This window comes from Tachypleus tridentatus, chromosome 1, assembly GCF_004210375.1.
Source record: "Tachypleus tridentatus isolate NWPU-2018 chromosome 1, ASM421037v1, whole genome shotgun sequence".
NCBI classification, from domain to species: Eukaryota; Metazoa; Arthropoda; class Merostomata; order Xiphosura; family Limulidae; genus Tachypleus; species Tachypleus tridentatus.
Window position 1 is genome coordinate 17493460 of NC_134825.1, and position 20474 is coordinate 17513933.

The following is a 20474-nucleotide window of genomic DNA, read 5'->3' on the forward strand; positions in this document are numbered from 1 at the left end:
CTTTGGCATGTCATCAGCTCACCACAGGTCTTAACAAGGCTATGTAATGAAAGGAACCACGACTTACACTGGTAACCCTCTTATAAATCTGGGCAGGCCCACTGCACTCAGAATATGGATACTCAGAGGTGGCCATCTCCAACATACACATTCCAAAGGCATATACGTCTACAGATTCATCATAGTGTTCTTCGTACATTTCAGGTGCCATAAATTCTGGAGTGCCTGTTGTGGTCATTATAACATTCTGTCAATTGTTTAAAACACTGATTCTTACTGAAATATAATTTAAAATTACTATTTATAAAACAAATAGATCTTTCTTCCACACAACTTTGAATGAGATCCATCAGTGTGTCGCCAATGAATATTTGGAATTTAAAATAATACTTTCAAATTCACTTTCCTTCCTTCTTAATGTAAACAACCAAACAAAAAAACTTTTAACCATTTCAAAATTGTGAAGCAGAGGAAAAATACACATTTCTCAAAATTTTCACTATTACTAAACTAAAACTCTGATATTTTGGGTAGACATTAAGAGTTTGTGTGATGTTATTATGCAACCTACCTATGACACTCTTTGCAAATGATCTGTTTTTCAATGTAGCTAATCCCAGGTCTCCAATTTTCACTGATCCAGTAGTTCCAGTAATAAAAATGTTATCACATTTGAGATCACGATGAATAATAGGAGGAGAACGTGAATGAAGGAAACTCAGTCCTTTTAAGATCTGTTTACACCATGACTTCAAGACTTTCAAGTTGATTTTCTTAAATCGACGCAAGTACCTAAAGGTACAAAATTATTCATAAAACTATGGTTAATAAACTACACATAGTATTCTTTTTTAAACACATTTCTCTCTCAAGTTTAATGCATAGTCAAGAATCTGTAATGAAACTACATACTAATCAAATATGTTAATTTTTTATGCATGCTTGGAATGACTTAAATTTCCATGATGTACTCAAGAGTTTAAACTGTTCCACAAGTAAACAATTAGGGTTCTTGGCATATAATTAACAGAATAAAGTGACACAAATTCATCTTACTTCCTTTTGAATGTTTATTTTCTTACAATAAAAGTATTTCATTGAACAAGATTCAAATGTGCAGTTTCTGAAATAATAATTCAATTGAGAAAAACTTGCGTTTTCAATGTTCCTGAGGTCATTAGTTCAGTAATCAACACTAGGTATTTTTTCTTAGGGAGGTTAACTTCCCAGTAATCATAGAAACGAACAATATTGGGATGTTGTAGTCCTTTTAACATCTCAGCTTCCTCTCGAAACCTCTGTCGCTCACTTTTGTTCAGGCGCTCCTACAGAAACAAACAAAAACCAGTTAACTTAAACTGGATCTAATTTCTTCAAAAGTAATAAATAACCCCAGAAATGTTTCTACTATTTCAAAGTTTTGGGATTTCTTAGAGTAGAAAAAAAACAAACTCACCAGAAAGCTATCTAATGAAACAACATCTATTAACTCTTCTCAAAATTCATAACTCATAGTAACTTCTCACATTAGTAATAAAAAACATTAGTATTATGTTAGATTACAGCCTATAACAGTAGTTTGATTGTAAACACACTTTCATTCTTGTCTTTAAACAGTTTTAAAAATAGAAACAGAAGCGGGTAAAGATATTTTTGATACTGTAAATGAAAGTTATACTAAAGTGTTGTTACCACTACAGAGAAAAGTCTATGTAGACTTTATGAAGCTCATAATGAGAAAAACGTAGGAAACTTAAAACTAATCATTTAAAACTCATGCTAAAAGCAGACAAGATTTTGAAACTAAAAATAAAGACTTAAGCCATTCTCTGTTTTGTTCATGAGAATTATAAATCTAAAAACTTCAGAAAATTAATACTGATACAATGAACTATTCCTGACAGAAGCTGTCCTAAATATTCATGTTCCACGAGCTATTTTGTTATCAAAAACTGATAATGAATACAGCTTACTCCAATAAAACCTGGTAATGTTGGGTTATCAAGTTATACTTGTATAGATCAGAAATAAGTAAGAACAAGTTAACATGTTTAAAGGTAAATGCACATTCAACTTCTTTTACTTCCAAAACATCCACATTTTTTCCTGAAAAGAATAATTGTGACCTTAAAACATTAATAATCCATTACCAAATTATAAAGTAAAGATGCTATTAAACATCCAACCCATATGAACAACTTGAATAAGTGGATGACAGTAACTCACAAATTCTACAAAAAGTTTCAGTTAACTTAGAAACTCTTTCGAAAATTTTAAAAGTAAGCCAAGTAAACTGAATTTATACAACATTTAAGTTATCATCCTACAGACCTCTGCAACACAGTACATGATCTATTGGCAATAACACTTGTCATCCAAGTTTTGTAACTGCTCTTGAAACTTAAGGTGTGCCAGCCAACTAAAATATTAATAGTAGTGAATTCTGTGCCAAATTTGACCACATAATATGCTAGGTTCAAAGTAACAGTAAACTGGTTCAAATAAAGTAGAATGGAAACCAACTTCCAATGAACATTGTTTACTTTTGTTTGTATGTTGTACTTCTGACAATACCTACATCCATACTTATGTTAAAGGTGAGTTCTAATTGGGAGGGGTGAGCTATATAAAATTTACATGTAAAAAATATTTTTGGAAGCAGAAAGGAGAATATTTTGCTTTGATCATAAGATCATATGGGATGGTTTCCTGGTGAAATTATGCTTTCATGAAATATCTTTAAGGTGGCATGGGTGGGTGTGATAAAGAGAGTAACATAACTTATACCACATTTGCCAAATAAATCGAACAAAATTACTTTGAATGTAATATTTATACTTCGAAAAGACAACTATGAAAACTATTTCCCTTTTTGTATCATTGTTTTGTATTAGCCACTTGTTTCATGAAATGAAAATGCCCTTTAAGCTGTTTTTTTTAAATATCAAAAAGATGCTTATTGCAATACATTAGCAGTTGCCAATTCAAAGATAAATGTTTTTTTAAATATTGCCTTATAACTGGTACTTCGGTCCGAGTGGTGCCATCTGTTAAATATTTAGATGGCAGTACCTACAAAACTTATCGCAACAGATAAGAGTTTTTATTACGGGGAGAACAATTCTTTAGCCTTCTTTAAAACGTTTCCAGCATCAAAATTACATGAACAAAAAAACTGTTCATTAACAGTTTACAAATATTTAAACTTTAATTCGAAAATGACATTTTCCAAAAAGGTAATAATGTAGCAAATAATTAGGCAAGACTGTCGATTAAGGCGAAGTTATTTATCAGTGTACAGATTGTCTGGAATTATATTGATCCGCTGCTAAAAAAAGCCAGTTACACATTATCATGCAACACCGCCACGCGTACATTACCGCCCTCTATAGTTGACGTAACTAAACTGAGCATGCTCAGATCGCAAAACCAGATTGCATCAAGTTTAGCGCATTGTTTTGACCTTTGAAGTATTAAGCAAGCTAAAACTCAAAATGTTTGTCACATAGCAAACTACGAACTGTACCAAACTATTTTTGACAACGGTGCTAATAACCCAAAACGTGAGTGAAAACACAATAAAGGAAAGAATATATCTAGTGCAAACAAGGCTTTCCCACAAAACTATAGCTCATTAGGCCAGATGCTAGTTAGTGGTTTAGGTGCAATAAATATCGATTGTATTAACTTATGATGTAAACTAAGTAAAGCGCATAACCAGCGATATTAATCAAGCCATTCACCCATTATGAACTTATATTAAAAATATTTTTGGTTTCCATTTCCTCCTTTGGTTGACATCGATTAGAGTTAGGCACCTAAACCAATATCTAATGTTTGTTTTGAATTACAAGGGAAGTGTAGATTATCTTATTGGAGTTAAACACAGGATTATTCGAGAGGTTTGATACGATTATGGTATCATTTCTTTTTTCTATATAAATAAAATAGGACGAGAAGACAATTTGGAAAAGAGAAGCTAAACTCAAATTAACAAATTATCTTCCTCACAAGGTGACTAAATCGTAAATGTGTTACGATTTAGGGTAGTGTCTATAGCGCAGGTAGCCCAGTTGCTTTGCGCCATAAAACACCAACCAACCAAGCGATGGTAGTGTAGGTTGACTAACAATACACAAGTTTAAAATGAGAAATGATGGCTACGTGAAAAATCAGTGGGTTTCAACTTTCCCACTGGGTGTAAAAGGGCAGTCTTTAGGAACCACAAGAAAACACTACTACAAACACAATACATGGGTTGAAAATGTTATATCCAAGGTAACTCAGTCCCATATGGTTACAATGTCGCCATTTGTGATCATGCTCTATCATACAATCATGCATCTTGACAATATCCCTAGAGCAAAATCCATATTACAACGGACAATGTTGTAAAATTGTCATATCCAAAAAAAAAAAAAAAAAAACTTCCCCATTTACTGTAATCCTTCTAATGTACGAGGACTATCTTTCAGTGCCAGTTTCAACAGTATGACTGAACAGAAATCGATACCTCGTTCAAGGAATTGACCGGTATAGGATGGCATGGATCCTTGTTTCGTTCTCCACTGAAGTAATAAGTCATAGAACCAACAAGTGAACACCTGTGTGTCGCTTTTCCACACGCAGGTCGTTTACGATTATGTTCCCTCCTGTTGACTTTGGCACAAAGAGAACTTACGGTTCGTGGATTCTCACACGTTACATGAACTTTACTAACCACTGCTAAAGGTATGGCTTGCTGCAGGTCTCTATGGATAGCTCTGGTGCCCCCAGTTTCAACTATGTTCCTTTCTTTTCCAATGTCATTAAACACAAAAGATATCTCGGTCTTCGACATTTTAACCCTGCAAACTGAGCACATTATGACCTGTGCGTCTTAGCGCCCGAAGGTATTGTTACATACAGTTCCAAAAACGTTTTCAAGTCAATTCTGGTACATTCCTATTCCAATAGGACTTGTTGCGGCTGTCACATGACTATAATTTGAATATTCAAAATTCTTAACACAATCTACTGAAACAGTACTAACTCCGGATGACGATTTCACAAGAGGATGTGTTTATGCCACGTATATTTACTTTGAGGATAAAATGCCTCGAATAAACAGACCACTTTACACCTCAGAACGCACACCTTAAGTGGTACCGTCTCGATGAACAGAATATTTATCAGCAACAGGTTTTATCAAATCATAAAAATGACTCGGAGAAATCTATAAATGATAAACTATCAAATCTTACCACTTTATTGCAAAGTGGTTCTTATCAAAGCAAAACAAACGGATTAATGTTGGGTTGCATATGCTGGTTTTTGGTCTTGTTTTGTACAGAGCTGCGTCATATGAAGTGATATCATCGAGAAGAAGCAAGATCATTTCGTTCTTAACAGTTCCTGTTAACAAGATAAGCTTTCATACCACACGTGTAAACAAAGTATAATAACCTTTAAACCCTAATTAAAACAAAAAAAATTGCGTCAGAAAATTATCACAAAATACAAGGATGTATTAATCCTATTAACACTTCCAGGTAAATAAAAGGGCAGAACTATATAAAGTTACAATTAGGTATAATAAGAGTAAAACCGCCGAGCTGTTAAGTTCTTTTTAGTCTGAAGCAGAAATTTACAGCAGCAGGATGGACATAGAATTGAATTCCTAGACTATGTTTACGTCTTCCTCGAGTTTTACACGTGTGTGCACAATTATGCTCAGGAATCACCACATTAAGTACTGTATATAAATTATAAAGCTTGGATACTACACGTGGTAGCTAGTTCATACATTTTCACTGATTTCAGGTATGGTTTTCTTAATTGTACTATACTGTGAACAGTTTTATACGATTTTTAATTCTAGCCGAATTAAGAAGGCCTTGGAACCCTTTATAACTCGAACAAACGCTCATCCAACATACTTTGCCATTTCCTTAAGCAATAAATAGGTCAATGTCAGCCCAAAAATATTACGCGAGTAGCTTCGTACGTATAACACGATCTTCTTACCATTCTACACGAACTGAGATTTCACGTCTTAGTATAAATTATCTATAACAAAACTTTAAATTTGAACATAATTGAAACAGGTTTAAGAAAAAAACTGCGCGAGCAAAAACAGCATATTCCGTGTACAAATACACGAATCTACTGATCTGCTTGAGGTTTATTCTTTTCTAAAATATACGCTACGTAGTAGTAAATGTCTGAGCTACGAAAACTTCGTAAAATGCTCGTTTCATAATTTTCGCGCAGAGCTACATAAACAGCCATCTGCACATAATTTTGAACTAACAGACTAAAGGGAAGAGAATCAGTTAACGACCACAGCCAACTCTTGAACTCATTTTGTCTGCCCGACTAGAAAGAAATACTTAATCTTTATTATACAGCACGCGCGGTCTCTAAATGCAGAGCACGAGTCGTGAATCATCAGGTTAACAGACCGAGAATGTGGCCTATTATATTGTAAGAAACGACTATTTGAAAAACTGTCACTTGCTACATTTGACTGTTGCGTAACACGTGGTACCCTCCATAATTATAACAAATTAAAAAAACGGAAAATGCACTACTTCAAAAGAAATCGAAAACTAATTTTTTTTTCTTTTCATTCATAACGGTATTTATCGTTATCCGAATTACTGCTAAGAATAATCCCAAATCCAGACCAAGCTATTTCTTCAAAACCTTTTCCTAAAGGCTATGTTTACTGGTATGCCTGTCTTCACAAACAACCTTTTAAGAGAAACTCCGAAACAATTGTACGGCTAGTACACAAACGTACTTACAGAATTTTCTCGTTAACAAATACGCTGCCCACCGCTGGTACAGCGGTATGTCTCCGGATTTACAACGGTAAAATCAGGGGTTCGATTCACCTCGGTGGGCTGAGCAGATAGCCCTTTGTGGCTTTGCTATAAGAAAAACACACACAACAAATACGCTACCTTACTGAATCCTAGAACCAAATATCTGATAACTTACGGACTTGCGCTTAACTGATTCAGTAATTTGTAAATTAATATATTGAATATTTCACTCATTACTGTATTCACTCACTGAATAACTTACATTTTTCTCGTTTCATTATTTACAAGACAGACATTTTAGGCCATTACTTAGTGATTTCGATCCTTTGTTTTGCAAATATTTAAATTCAAGTAAAAAAAACAGCTTTTAACACTACTCATTTTTTGATTGCGAACTCTTAGAATTACTTATGCATTAGGGTTTTTCAATGTTAAACTGAATTTATTTATTAAAAAGTTCTTTTCCAACGATTATGGTATACAAATAGGGTATCTTCCCATTATACTGTCACTGAAAAGAGATCTCCCGATGGAGGTGGTCAATGGAAGTCACTGGCACATCTATCGTTAACGATCCTCTGGAAGTAGTCTCCACAAGAACCCTGGGTTCCTAAGCAGGTTGACTTTTCACTTGTCTTTCAAAGACAATCGTTGATGTCAATCGTTTATACACATTGTTTTGCATTATGTGTACTACGTTATTGATTCTTTTCAGTAGAACACATTGTTCTTCCTAACATTTGCTTAATGATGGGTTTCGTCCTCACGTGCGGCAGGAACTGCACACTCACCATGTCACATCTAAGAAATCCGGTGTTATGTATTAGAATCGTAGTAACTTTTTTATTCAATCACTAACTGGTTAAAGTATTTTTCTGGCAGTCATGCAATACGTCAGTGTTCTTTAATATCTGCACACTGAGCAAGGCTCTGATAAGTGGATACCACTTGGATACGAGTACAAAAAAGTCCAATGACACCTTTAAGTTATTTTCCAAACATCAATGACGGTGGTTCCTTGGAGCCTTCACGTACTGCTGTTCAATAATTTAAGTAGCAGTGGAAGATCTTGTTTGCCCATTTTGTTTGATGTCCGGTCACAAGAACAGCTAACCAATTCAAAAGTGCATCTTCGTTCATCTTTCGACGTCACGGTAGAAAGTTAAAGACCTGTTGTTCTGATAATGTTTTTAGTTCCAGAGGTATGACACACTTCCTCAAACTATGCTGATTCAAAGCTTCGTCCTTGATCTTAATGAAGTTCCAAAGACCCAAATTTTGAAATCCATTGACGAATTTTTTGCTCGAGTTTCAACTTTCTGGTTAGGAATAGTATATACTTCTAGCTTCTTGAAGAACTAGTTCATCACAACCATGATGTAACTATTTCCCAGTTACCATGTCAGAGGATAAGAGCATTGACAAATTCTTAGATGGTGGTCCAACACAATCTTTAGTGTCTTTTTAACACCTAATATCATTATGTTGGTTGGGGGGGGGATAATTAATGTTTTGGAATATAAAGAATATAAAGGTACTATGTGTAGTCACTGTATTTGTCCATTATTATTATTATCCCATTTCCGACAAAGACCTCTTAAACATCACAAATCCTACTGTACCCATTATATCTGTCTTCTGGCTGTATAGCTAGTTGTGTAGCCAATCTTATTAGTTCTCTATTATCGTCGAGTTGATACTTAATATATAGTATTCTGTTTGATAATTCAGAAACTTCTAGATTGCATCTCCAGTTGTTTATCTAAACCTTTAATGGACAAGTTGCACTGTCAACTCGAGTTTCCTTTAAAAATGGGCATCTTTTAATTCAACCTAATGCACACATCTACGTATTATGGATCTATGAATTAGCCGCGTGGTTTTATCACTCAAAAGGACTAGAATAACAAACATCTCATCCACAATTCCACTTACCGTATTTTCCGGTTAATAAGCCGAGGCCAATTTTCAGCTCTGAAAATGAGGATTTTTGCTTATTACCGCCCAAGAAGCCGAAGCCATTTTTAAGAAGTGACAAGTTTCTTCAAAATGATTTCTTAGTCTCGTTTCAGCGTCAGCATGCATGTTGTGTGTGATCATTGGCGTTCTGTAGTAAAGCAGAACGTGTCGTATTGAGACAGAGATGCAATCAATATGCCATTCGTTATTGGCTCCACTCACTGTAATTAGGTAACCAATGAAATTCCAGAAACAACGTTTCACTGTAGTCTTAACGTGCTTTGCTGATGGGACAAAATTACCGCCTGTGGTAATTTTCAAAATAAAAACATTTCCTAAGAAGAAGAAATTTCCGAAAGGAGTGATCGGCCAATAAGCTGACCCCCAAAAATCAGGTCCAAAATTTAGGGCCAGAAATTCGGCTTATTAGGCGGAAAATACGGTAACCTCCTGATAACCTCGAGATCCAACACTATTTCATGCTCTCCTACTTAACAAGCCAGACGTAATTTGAACTTCATATGTAAACAAGTCTCGACTCACGCGAGAGAATCCATTTAACCGTATTCCATTTCAAGGAAAGTCTCACGCAAACTTGTCTTGCCTCTTCAAAAGCGTCTAGAAGGATGTTGAATATACAATATTTTAGGTCCGCGGGGTATCTTAGGTTTGTTAATGATTTCCTTGTACAACATTTCGTATGGACAGCACTGTAGTAGTTGACGGCATAAGATAATGTTAATACATGCTCCCTAATAAAAAAATAAAGCTTTCAAGATGACTGTTGTATTACACTATGAAACACAAATATTGTTCCTGGATAGTACGTGTTGTTTCTTAGTTGCTCATATTGTAAAAGTACAGAAAGTGGCCCATTATTCCTTTAAAAAAACTTCGATTTTGTGACCTGAATAATGAAATTTAGAAATTAAACTATTTTCTATTGAAAACGGGCAAATTTGCACATTTACATAAAGTCTGAATAAAACAATATATAAATCTTGATTTACATATATTTATACAGTTATACAAAAATGAACAAATATTTAGAAGTGCGTAGTTTTTTTAGATTTGCGACTAATATAAATCACGTATTTGTGGGCTGATAGTCTCCCATAATGTTTTCGTCATACGATCCCAAGTCACAAAAGCAATGTTTGAAGAGAAAAATAGGTTAGTTTTATTTACTTTAGGCATAAGCAATTGGGAAATAACACTTTCTGCCCAGGAACAAGTAAAACTTTTGTTACATAGTGTTATAAGCAAAGAGAAGTAAAGCAGTTTCTACAGCTCTGAAGCAATATAAATGTTTATACTTTTAGAAACTAAAAAACGTGATTTACATTAAAATTCCACCAACAAATGTAATAAGACTCGTATATATGTATGTAGTTTACATTCGTAAAACGTCCAGTGACGTGAAATAACGTTTTAGATAAGTTACAAATTGGGCTATTAAGTCTTGAAATATTTTTATTCATACACCCACTATACAGTTAAGATATTTCACGATACTAATACTTTAATAAATACTCCATTTTTGTACGTGATATCACCAACTCTACAAATACAAATAGAATATTTCCAAGTATTCCAGAAGGCTGCTTTGTAGTTAAAAGTTACGGTTACACAAAGCGTATGACGTCAGTTCGAAAAGCTGCAATTTGAATCTGGCAGTTCAAGTAAGTTTTCTATCCTTACCTTGGATACCGAGGGGAAATAACCTGATGACGCGTTTCAATTACCGAAACGTACAGATGCTGAAATGTTAAAACTACAAATTAAGTTTATATAAATTGAAAATACATAACACGACTTAATGGTGCAGGTGTTAAAAACTCCTGCAGTCAGTTCGATATACATTTCTTCAACGAAATATTTAATGAAAATGTTTCTTCAAAATTAACATATTAGAATTAACCCAACATAGAAATATATATATATATATATATATATATATATATATATATATATATATATATATAACCTTTTCATACACTCGGCATCTATAAACAATGTTTACGATATAAAAATCTTTAGGGTTATGAAAAATGAAATATACGACTGTATTAAAGTTCACTGTCAGTATGTTACCTTTCTGGCACATGTCGCGATACCATACATACAGTACACGTTGAATAAAAATCAGATTTACCATCGTATCCTCTTTCATTTTTATTAAAACCACAATGCACATGAAACTCAAACTCAACTAATATTTATGTACGTACGCCAGTACGTCACAGTATCTGCGTGTATTGGCGTAATAGGAATTTGAAAACATATGTAAAAACGGCTCTTATTTTATTAACCCAAACGAGCCGTTTTTACGTATATATTTCTCAACAAGTGGGTTTTCTCGACATCACTGATTGAAGACAATGTGGGATTTTTATTCACAAGCGCAAATTATGACGACTTTCACGCAGTTTTAAATAACTAAGCTTAGACATGCTCTTCATATTGTTCAATCAAGGGCCTGAAAGGCTCGAACGTCTCGTTTGATTTTCAGATGAACAATAACATGAAAACTGCCTTCACTCAATTTCATAAAGCACGAACTTTACACGCAATCTGAAATCATGAGAGATCCCCCCCTCCCAAGTGTTGACTTCAACCGACAAGACGTTTTGTTAAATTAAGATGTGTAATGTCTAAACTCGCTTTCTTTGTACGTGGTTAATTAACGTAAAGCACTTTGAAAATATTTCTAAGAAACCGTTAAATATGCGTAAGCAGAAAGTCAGATGCCATACGGGTACGTATATGGTAAGACGGTTAACTAAATTTCAGTCTAGCCAACTAACCCCGTAAAGCCCCGTCTGTCCCGGTCTTTGCACTTCCACTGGTGATTCATAGCAGGGGTGAACAGCTGAGCACGTCACTATTTAGCTTGGATTTACAAGAATAACACGTTTACTGCACGAGGCGACACTACCGTTGAAGTAGATATTGAGACTACATGTACTGGAACAAAGTTCGTTGAACAGACTACTAACCGCAAAGTAATAATACTCGCATACCGGAAATATTACTTAAAACTAGTAGCGTTTTCAAGACTTAGTGGGTTTTTTTTTTTTTATTCTTTCCATATTTACAACTGCTTGAAAAACTAAGGTTATTAGTTTTGTATTAACTATACACAATAAAATCAGTCTTATTATTCATGTGTACATACAATTCAAACCACAATCCTGTGACCAAGAAGTTGGATGATACAGGATGCGTTTAACATACCAGAATCCTGCCATTACCGGCTTTTCCAAATCAAGGGCGTCTAGTTTCAATTATGGCAGTCAGAAACTAATACAACTTTAAACGAAAGTGTGTGTGAAGAAAGGCAAGCCAAACTGCAATTTGGTTTTTGTTTTCTTTTTAAATCAAGACACGTTGTTGTGTCCAGCGGGTAAAACAACCTGCAGGACATACTGTATTAACAGAAGTGATAGTTTAGCGATTTTACACTAACTATCACATTCAGTAGATAGGCTCTACTGGGCTGTTTCTTCGAATATTTCAATGCAGCCCATTATGAATCGCACGATACAAGTTTTCACGATACAAGTTTTCCAATTTTAATAAAAAGTATGTTTTCCTTCCCTCACGTGATATAAAAACTATGGATTTCTTTTCAATTACGGTACACTGACAAATAACCTATAATTCGGAGTTTAATTTTTTTATAAATACTATTCACAAGTGCAAAGTTAGTTTTACGAAAATTAAGCATACCTACACAAAAAAAATCACGTAAGCTATCAGTAAACTCTTTACTACGGCTTCGCCTTATAAAAGTGGATCATTTATTTTTTTCTCACTTGGATTAAAGATGGCTGATTTAGAGCACTCAAAGTATAGAGTGCAAAGACGTACAGATACAAGTTTTGGTAAGGCCAAGCAAACTCGATTAGCAGTTTCTAGCTCAAGTTCTCAAAAGAATTATCCAGGTGGGCGGTTATTCATTGTCAACTTTGGACAAAGATTTGCTAAATTTTATGAAATTATCCTAATTAAAGAGCTTTTAGAATCACGTGATATTAACTTTAGCAATTAGCAATGTTTTATACGGCTATACCGAATGCACGTTGGCACTGACAAGAAACTGGTAATCTAGATTTCATGGCGTAACTATAAAGTTATTAACACTGCTTTAGAAAGATTACCATCACGTACGTTAAAGAATCTGATTGATTCTATAAAGTGTAGGTCTGTTCCCAATAATAGGGTTTCTGTATTAGGATAGCTACAAGTTTGACCGCCAGTTTTGGTTTTATTCTTTTAATTCGCATGCTTTATCCTTTTCTAACCGCACATTTTGTTGTACTACTCAAAATGTTTTATAATTTACTAGACATCAGAAACTAACATAGCTACTAACAGATGAATGCACAAACAAGGTAAACCAAACTACAATATGAATGTTCATTTACTGAACATGCCCAGTGTACGATGGAATCAACTTGTTTACAGCTTTATTACTCTAACCAAATTCTGTGCAAGACCCAACTTCATGTTTTGACTGAAGATGTTTTAAATAAGAGAAGGGTATTTACAGCATTTTATGATCAAACGAAGTGTTTAAAACAAATAAATCACAAAATGAACGTTCACTTAATGCTATCAGTATAATTCTGGCGTTTTAATAAATGATCACACAAGTTTACTGCAGTTAGGCCTATTACTCAAGAACATTTTATATTTTCATTTGGCACAGTACGTTCAAATGCACGCGACCCGACATCTATTACCGTTCTCTATCATACTCTAATAAAGCTTCTCTACTTTACTAGTAAGTACATTAAAGACTTGTTCAGTCGTAAATAACTGATATCCGTAATCGTTGCATACAGAAAAAATAAACAAAACTGTGTAAAGTGTATTTCATTGAAAGTTACTATGTGAAAAATATGCACAAAATATAACCGCGTGTAACAAAACACCATGAAATAAAACAAATACAGAACTGAAGATCCTTCATATAAGCCCTAATGAGAAATCAATCTGGTTATTTCATAAAAAGGATATTATTAAACCAATTAATTTATTCTTCGAAACAACGATACAAAAACAGTTTGGAAGATGCTAAGCCTAGCCATTTATGCGCACGAATCCAGTAACAACTGTGTTGTCAAGCAGGTTGCAGCACACGAAACTGGTTCCACATTTCCGTATAAAGAGCTCGGATTTCGTCTCTTTCATACTTGTTTTTCACCTCCACAAATGAGATTACAAGGAAAAACAGAAGCATGTACTCTCAACTTAAACGAGTTATAGCCTGAGGCACCATGGTAGTAGACATACAAGTTTCCCATTTTACCTTTGAGACAGCCAAAGCTAGCTTTGTCTTTAAATTTGATCTCCTCTGGAGCGTTAAAATAAATTCAAATACATCGTACGTATTTGTACAAAAACTGGTTATAATCTAGTGTATTTCAAGAGCGCACAAGCACAACTACAAAAAGAATGTACATTTTGTTTACAATACAAATAATACCAATGGCCGGGTGTCCAATCGTAACATCTACGTTAAAATTATTGTTCACGAGAAGTGCTTTCAGTACATAAAGATTTACGATTAAAAAGATAAGTGATACATCAGTGCTTCAATGTAAAACGATTCAAGTCTTAGATTACATATAAAAACTTGGCGTCGGTAAACGCATTAAGCCATTTCTGAAGCCCTCAAACTGATAAAACTTAAAAAAACTTATCACTAGTACTAGTTACCCACATATCTATATTGTAGCAAGTTAACGTTTTCTTCTATAAAAGTTTATTTCAATTCCATTTGCAAATTGTCTACATTGGTTGTTAACTTATTGCCTGTATCAATGGTAAGTTCGTCAAGAAGATGAATAGTGCTGGAGATTTAGATTAAGTTCAAAATCAATCTATTAAAACCTAAGGTGAAGTAGTTGTTTTTTTTTATAAATATGAAATAATCGAAGTTTTAAATATACGAGTTAACACTGAAGAAATATTTAATGTAGAAACTTGTGTACAATATTGTATGAAAGTATACCTTATTCCCACTTCACTAATGTTAACGTCAAACGAGGACTTCACAGTAATTGTCACAAGTTTAATAGTGAAGTTTGTCTGCAAGACCCTTCTGTCTACGTGTGGTCAACATAGCTTGTAGAGAAACGAACCTAAGTCTGAAGCTTTGGAGGCATAAAATTGATTCTGAAGATGTGCACCTAGGTATTTTTAAATGCGACTCAAAATTGGGTATTTTGGTCCTATAATACTTAAGCCACATAACTGTTTAATGAATATCCGTACGAAAGTTATATATTTTTAATTCTCACTGACTGAATGAACATGCAGGCTCTGACAAACTGGCAAACAAAATGGGCAAAACATCGGTTAAAAATTGGGGAGGGGAAAGCTGACTTACTTTGCTTATCACAAAATAAACAAAATTCATAAGAGTATAGGGCCAAATATTTCTTAGCTACCTAAAAGCAACACGGAGGGAAACTTAGGAAAAAGAACCCAGGAACACACCCTCAGGATACTAGAAAAGATTTAAATTACGTTTGGAAAGTGACAACATTTAAAGAATTTTAGTATACAATAAAACTGCTGATTTATAGAGATTTCAGGAAAAAATTAAATCTTAGAAAATATTTTTGGTTGTACCCCTTATCTAACAGATTCAAAATACACATACATCGTCAGAAACTAATGACCATTAACAGATGAATGCACAAACAAGGTAAGCCAGACCACAATATGCATGCTCATTTACTGAACATGTCCGTACTGTGGAATAACTTGTTTACAGCTTATTTACTCTAACCAAGTTCTGTACAAAACCCAACCAGTAAAATATCAACCTAACAATCCGAACAACGCCAAGTCACTTTTGCTATCGACCGAATATTAAGTCTTGAAAGTTACGATGTAACCAGAGCACTAATTCAATTTTGTAATAGGTTTCCAGGTTATACCCTTTAAAATGTATTATTCTTATTAATAAGGTTAATGATGAATAATGATCCTTCAAGGTGAGCGCCACTTTAGGATATTGAATAAAATTAATATTCACAATTATACACAATGAACATTTATGCACAATAAACTGTACTGTCGTTAAAGCTAGTAAAGTTGTTCATTGTAAGTGCCTTATATCTGTTGACGAACATACCGATATCATGTATAATAAACATTTTTGTAAACAGCAATATCTAGAAAATTCAGTATTTTTCTTTATTTGAACAACGCATTTTCAGGCTAAAACGCGTAAGTGTAATTCATAAGAAATTATACAAATTGACATTGTGTCAATCATTCGTCTCCTTTCTGAAGATAAAACCTGGTTCATCACACCTACATACTTCATAGTAGGAAAGTAGTACTTTTTATGTACGAATGATTTCAGTCATTCTGATACGTATACGTTCTATACGTGTGAAAAGTTAGCTCAAAACGGCGTTACTTTACAAGTATAGACAAATGTACTTAAGTCGTATGTATACTAAACTAAATATAGTGTTCAAATTAAATTGGTATCTCGTGACCCAACAGTCAGCAACATCTGTGATTTAAACGAACATGAATGGTGAAACAAATTAAAGAATTCCTGAAAACTAAAACATTCATGTTTCGTCTACACAGTTTTCTATTTAAAAACAAGTACACGCGAGTGTTATGACGTCATGCCAAGCAATTTCAAAATAAAACTGTATGCGGTTAGGTTCCTTTACCTATATTTTTACGGAATATTGTAAAGGAAACTGGTCGGGTCGGCCATTATATTCGAGGCTATAGCACCACAAAAGTCCGAGAAGTTTTTCATATCCTCAGAAAACGTCCACTCGTTTACTATAAATAAACCTGAAGTTAACGCATCTTATTTATTCATGAAATGTATAATACATGATACCAACTTAACTGCTACATAAAACGTGCACTGGACCCGATTTAAAAGTTAGGGTTATGGCCAACAAAGTTGCACAAAAAAGTACACTCGATGTTCAATTTCATCGAATAAATTACGTGCAACCCAATTACAAGAATCACAACCACAGTAATGAGAACCGGCTAATTAAGAAGAATTAATATTGTGAAGGTTATGCGATAAACGCCATGAGCATGTGACAGTTCATCAGTTGCCGCTTGTGAGCATCCTAAATAGGTGTTTATTCACAACAGTCTTTAAATTGCTTGAATATACAATAGTTTATCTTGAAGACAAATTGAACATGAAAACATTCCGTGATCCAAATGTTAGGTTTACTCAAGTGTTCTCCTATAGTTACAAAATAAAAACAATACCAGTTTAGAATTAGGAACACTGCAGACTTGAAGTCAGAAGTGTTTGTTTACCTTTATAGATTATTGTACGAACCCAGGAAATGCCACAACATCCAACTGAAAACAGGAATATTTTGACCTAACTTCACGAACGTGTTTAAAAAGTTGTGGTTTAGTTAGCACACTTCTTAAATGCAATATACCCAGTGACTCAAAACAAAATACATTAGTTAAAAACTGACTTAAAATATATTCATATTGTCCAATGTCTGCAAACCTGTTCAGGATATAATCGTCCAAGTCTTGTTTTCCTTAAAGATTATAATATACAAGCAGTAAAAATAGTTACTTAATGTTACCTTACAATGACGGAACAGCATAGTATGTAACAATTTATTTAAAAAACATAACACCCAATTTAAACCGAGAAATTTAATCTTTAGACATGTATATCTCAAGAGACGGATTACACGCGAAATAAACAGCATGTCAAAGACCCCAAAAATTTAAGCTAATCCTAATTTTAAAACACTGAGGGAAGGAAGCCAGTTAGTAGCACCCTCCGCTTCACGGATTTTGTCAGACTAAAAATATTTTCCTTCTTCGCACCAATGAAATAAACTCCCCTTTAAGTGATTTCTTTCAAATTTGGTTCATGGTTGACATACAAGTTCCCCTCCCATATCTAAACAGCAAATTTGGTTGTAGTAACTGAAGTATTCTTGGAGATACGAACAAAAATAAAAATTACGCTAAAATTTTGAACATTTTTTGCGCTTCGTATGGAGAAAATATAAATGGTTAATTCGATTGCGCTAAAGTAAGTTTTATTTGACCATTCCCATAACAAAATCTTGGTTATGTCTAGCATTTTGAGTGCAAGCTTTCATGTAATATGAAGTCGTTTCATTTGTTAAAAGTCGTTGCATCGTAATAAAAGACTTAAAGTAACTTCGAATAAAAGGAGAGAGATGTTTGAAAAAACTAACCACTATTCTTTCATCTCATATGCCTAACATTAAATGTTTTGCACCTTTTTTTTTATATATATAGAAGCGTAAATCTCTTATTCATAACAATGGCCATTAACAGACAATATTTCGGTATGAAATACAGCTTCATACAAAAATAAAATACAATACATAAGAACTGTTCCAACTGTCGGAACATGTAAATAGGAAACATTTACCTTATTAGTCCAACAATTAAAAGTGGAAAGTTTTGAATTTTAGTTTTTCACACGATTTTTGAGTACTAATTTCAATTAACTGTTTCTGGAATATAGCTTGCATATTTTATAGTATCACTAACTACTACATAAAATTGTACAAAACATGTGTGTTGAAAAACTTAGCTGAAAAAGTGTGGGCAAATTAAGGGAAAGATTAAGTTATTGGAGTGAACCACACGTAATTATCTTCAAATTCAACATGTGCTTGATGCTAATTATTCCAAACTACATCTGAGTATCAAGTGTTTTCTTCTCACCTAACATGCAACAACAAGCAGGATTAATAAACAAGCATAGTTGTAAAAAAGTGTAGCAAGACAAATATTAATTAAACAGTAAACTTTTGAACATTTAAATCAACAGTTTACATATATTTTTAATCAATATGTTTCAAGTTGACCTCAAAGCTTGATTTTACATTTGTCTTTTTAAACTAAGCTTGTCTTAAGATATGTAAAGAAATTTCAGACTTAAGGTTTTTTATTCTGGTGTTTGGTTGGCAATACTTGAGAAAACTTGTGTGAGAGAAACAACAAAAAGACGTAACATTTCATTACACGAGAAAAGTATTTTGAACGTTATGCACAATTAGGACTTGAAAACAATGATTCGTTCTTTCAAGTGCATAAATAAAACTACGTAACAAATATACTTTTACGGCTACGTTAAAAAAGAAAAAATGCTTTACCAATCCCTTACCATGAAATCCAATCGACATCAAAATATACCATACAACTTTAAATTTGTATCAAAACAAGCCTACATTACAGATGGTCGTCTTACATTGAAAAATTCAAGACATTGACTACGCTTTAGCAATTGAATATATCATCACATGAAACTTACTGGGCTCTCTTCAACAATGATTGCGCAAGTCGCAAATATGTGGTACTCGAAACAAATTGCGCTTGTAATATATCCTCGGGTGTTTCACATTCCGGTGAAACTGACGTAATCTACACAAATGTATTGCGTATGTAAACGTTTATGCTGGTTAAATTAACACAAGTATACCATCAAAAAAGTTTACTGTATTTCTTATCTGCTTAACAGTAATAAAATAACTTGCATCTATATACAAGCCAATTTATTGTACCAATATTACATCCTTAAATGTATTTCACATTTCAGTGAAACTTGCATAATGTATGAAACATTACTACGTGTGTAGGTTATAGTTGGGCCACGATCATAGTTTTATCATTTGCCAAAAATGCGCGTCTTCCACTTACTGAACACATTTACACCTATACATATCTACCAACAAGTACGTTCTCAAAAACATAAAATAAAAGTTAAAAACCTTTACTACCAATGCTCTTAATTCGCTGGTTTTTTTAACAGCCTTTAAACTCCAACCCGATTACACAAATCATACGACAACAAATATTTACAATATCATACATGTTGCAGTAAATATGCGAATTCCACAAAGAATAATTGTGTATTTTTCTTGTACGATAAACTATGAACGAATTACATATGACGTGTCTCAGAGCACATTAAAATAGATTGTTTGGGTTTGAAAAAGTATTACAATTTTATCGCATGCATATAATCACTGTTTTCGTAAGAAATAACCTACGTCCACCGTGATCAAGCAGTAATAAAATATCTACTTCCCAATTATTTCATGTAAACCAAACTTAACAACTGGTGTCACTGTAGTACAAAGACATGTTACAGTTACGTTTATTAGCACACATCTTGTATAAATTTTGATATGGTATGCTTACTGGTTTTGCCCTTTTTACCTTCAATAAAACTTCCATATTTCACACGTCAGATATTATACTGTATAACTTTACTGTTATTTTTTTTTTACCATCGGTATCATACTTTCAAAATAATTTTGTACAGCATCCAGTAGTTACAGCAACAGGTGTATGCAACCTGTAATCACCGGCTTCAGAGTCGACTTAAAGTCTGTGCCCTAGAGCAACTTCATCCGCTAGTTCTCAATTTAACAAGATATCCGAGACTCAGAATGAAGACCGTTTAGAACATTCGCGAAAAACTAAAGGATTTTCTGCGTTTAAGGAAACAGCTCTTTAATAACTTATAAACTACTGGGCTGTATCCAATTCGAAAAGTAGTTTGACCGTCACTTCCTAATAATTGTTTTTCTTTGGTATGGAACACCAGCGCGTGACTACGCTGCTCAAACAGCCAGGATCAAAATCAGGGCAAATTTTGCAACTGCCGCTCTCTAA

At 33.7% G+C, this 20474-nt stretch overlaps 1 protein-coding gene across 6 annotated transcripts in view; it reads right to left on the bottom strand.

Annotated features, from left to right (window-relative positions):
• LOC143244016 (uncharacterized) overlaps window positions 1–20474 on the bottom strand; it is a 72318-nt gene that overhangs the window by 42307 nt on the left and 9537 nt on the right. For 3 of the 6 annotated variants that reach the window (XM_076487972.1, XM_076487977.1, XM_076487962.1), the window contains exons 3-5: window positions 1156–1325; window positions 572–792; window positions 68–225 (exon numbers count right to left, since the gene is read on the bottom strand). In XM_076487972.1, the coding sequence (XP_076344087.1) occupies window positions 68–225; window positions 572–792; window positions 1156–1325 (549 nt within the window). Of the gene's footprint in view, window positions 1–67; window positions 226–571; window positions 793–1155; window positions 1326–4513; window positions 4957–8744; window positions 8887–18960; window positions 19087–20474 lie in introns of those variants that run through there. The other 3 variants (XM_076487996.1, XM_076488004.1, XM_076487986.1) reach the window with 3 other exon arrangements.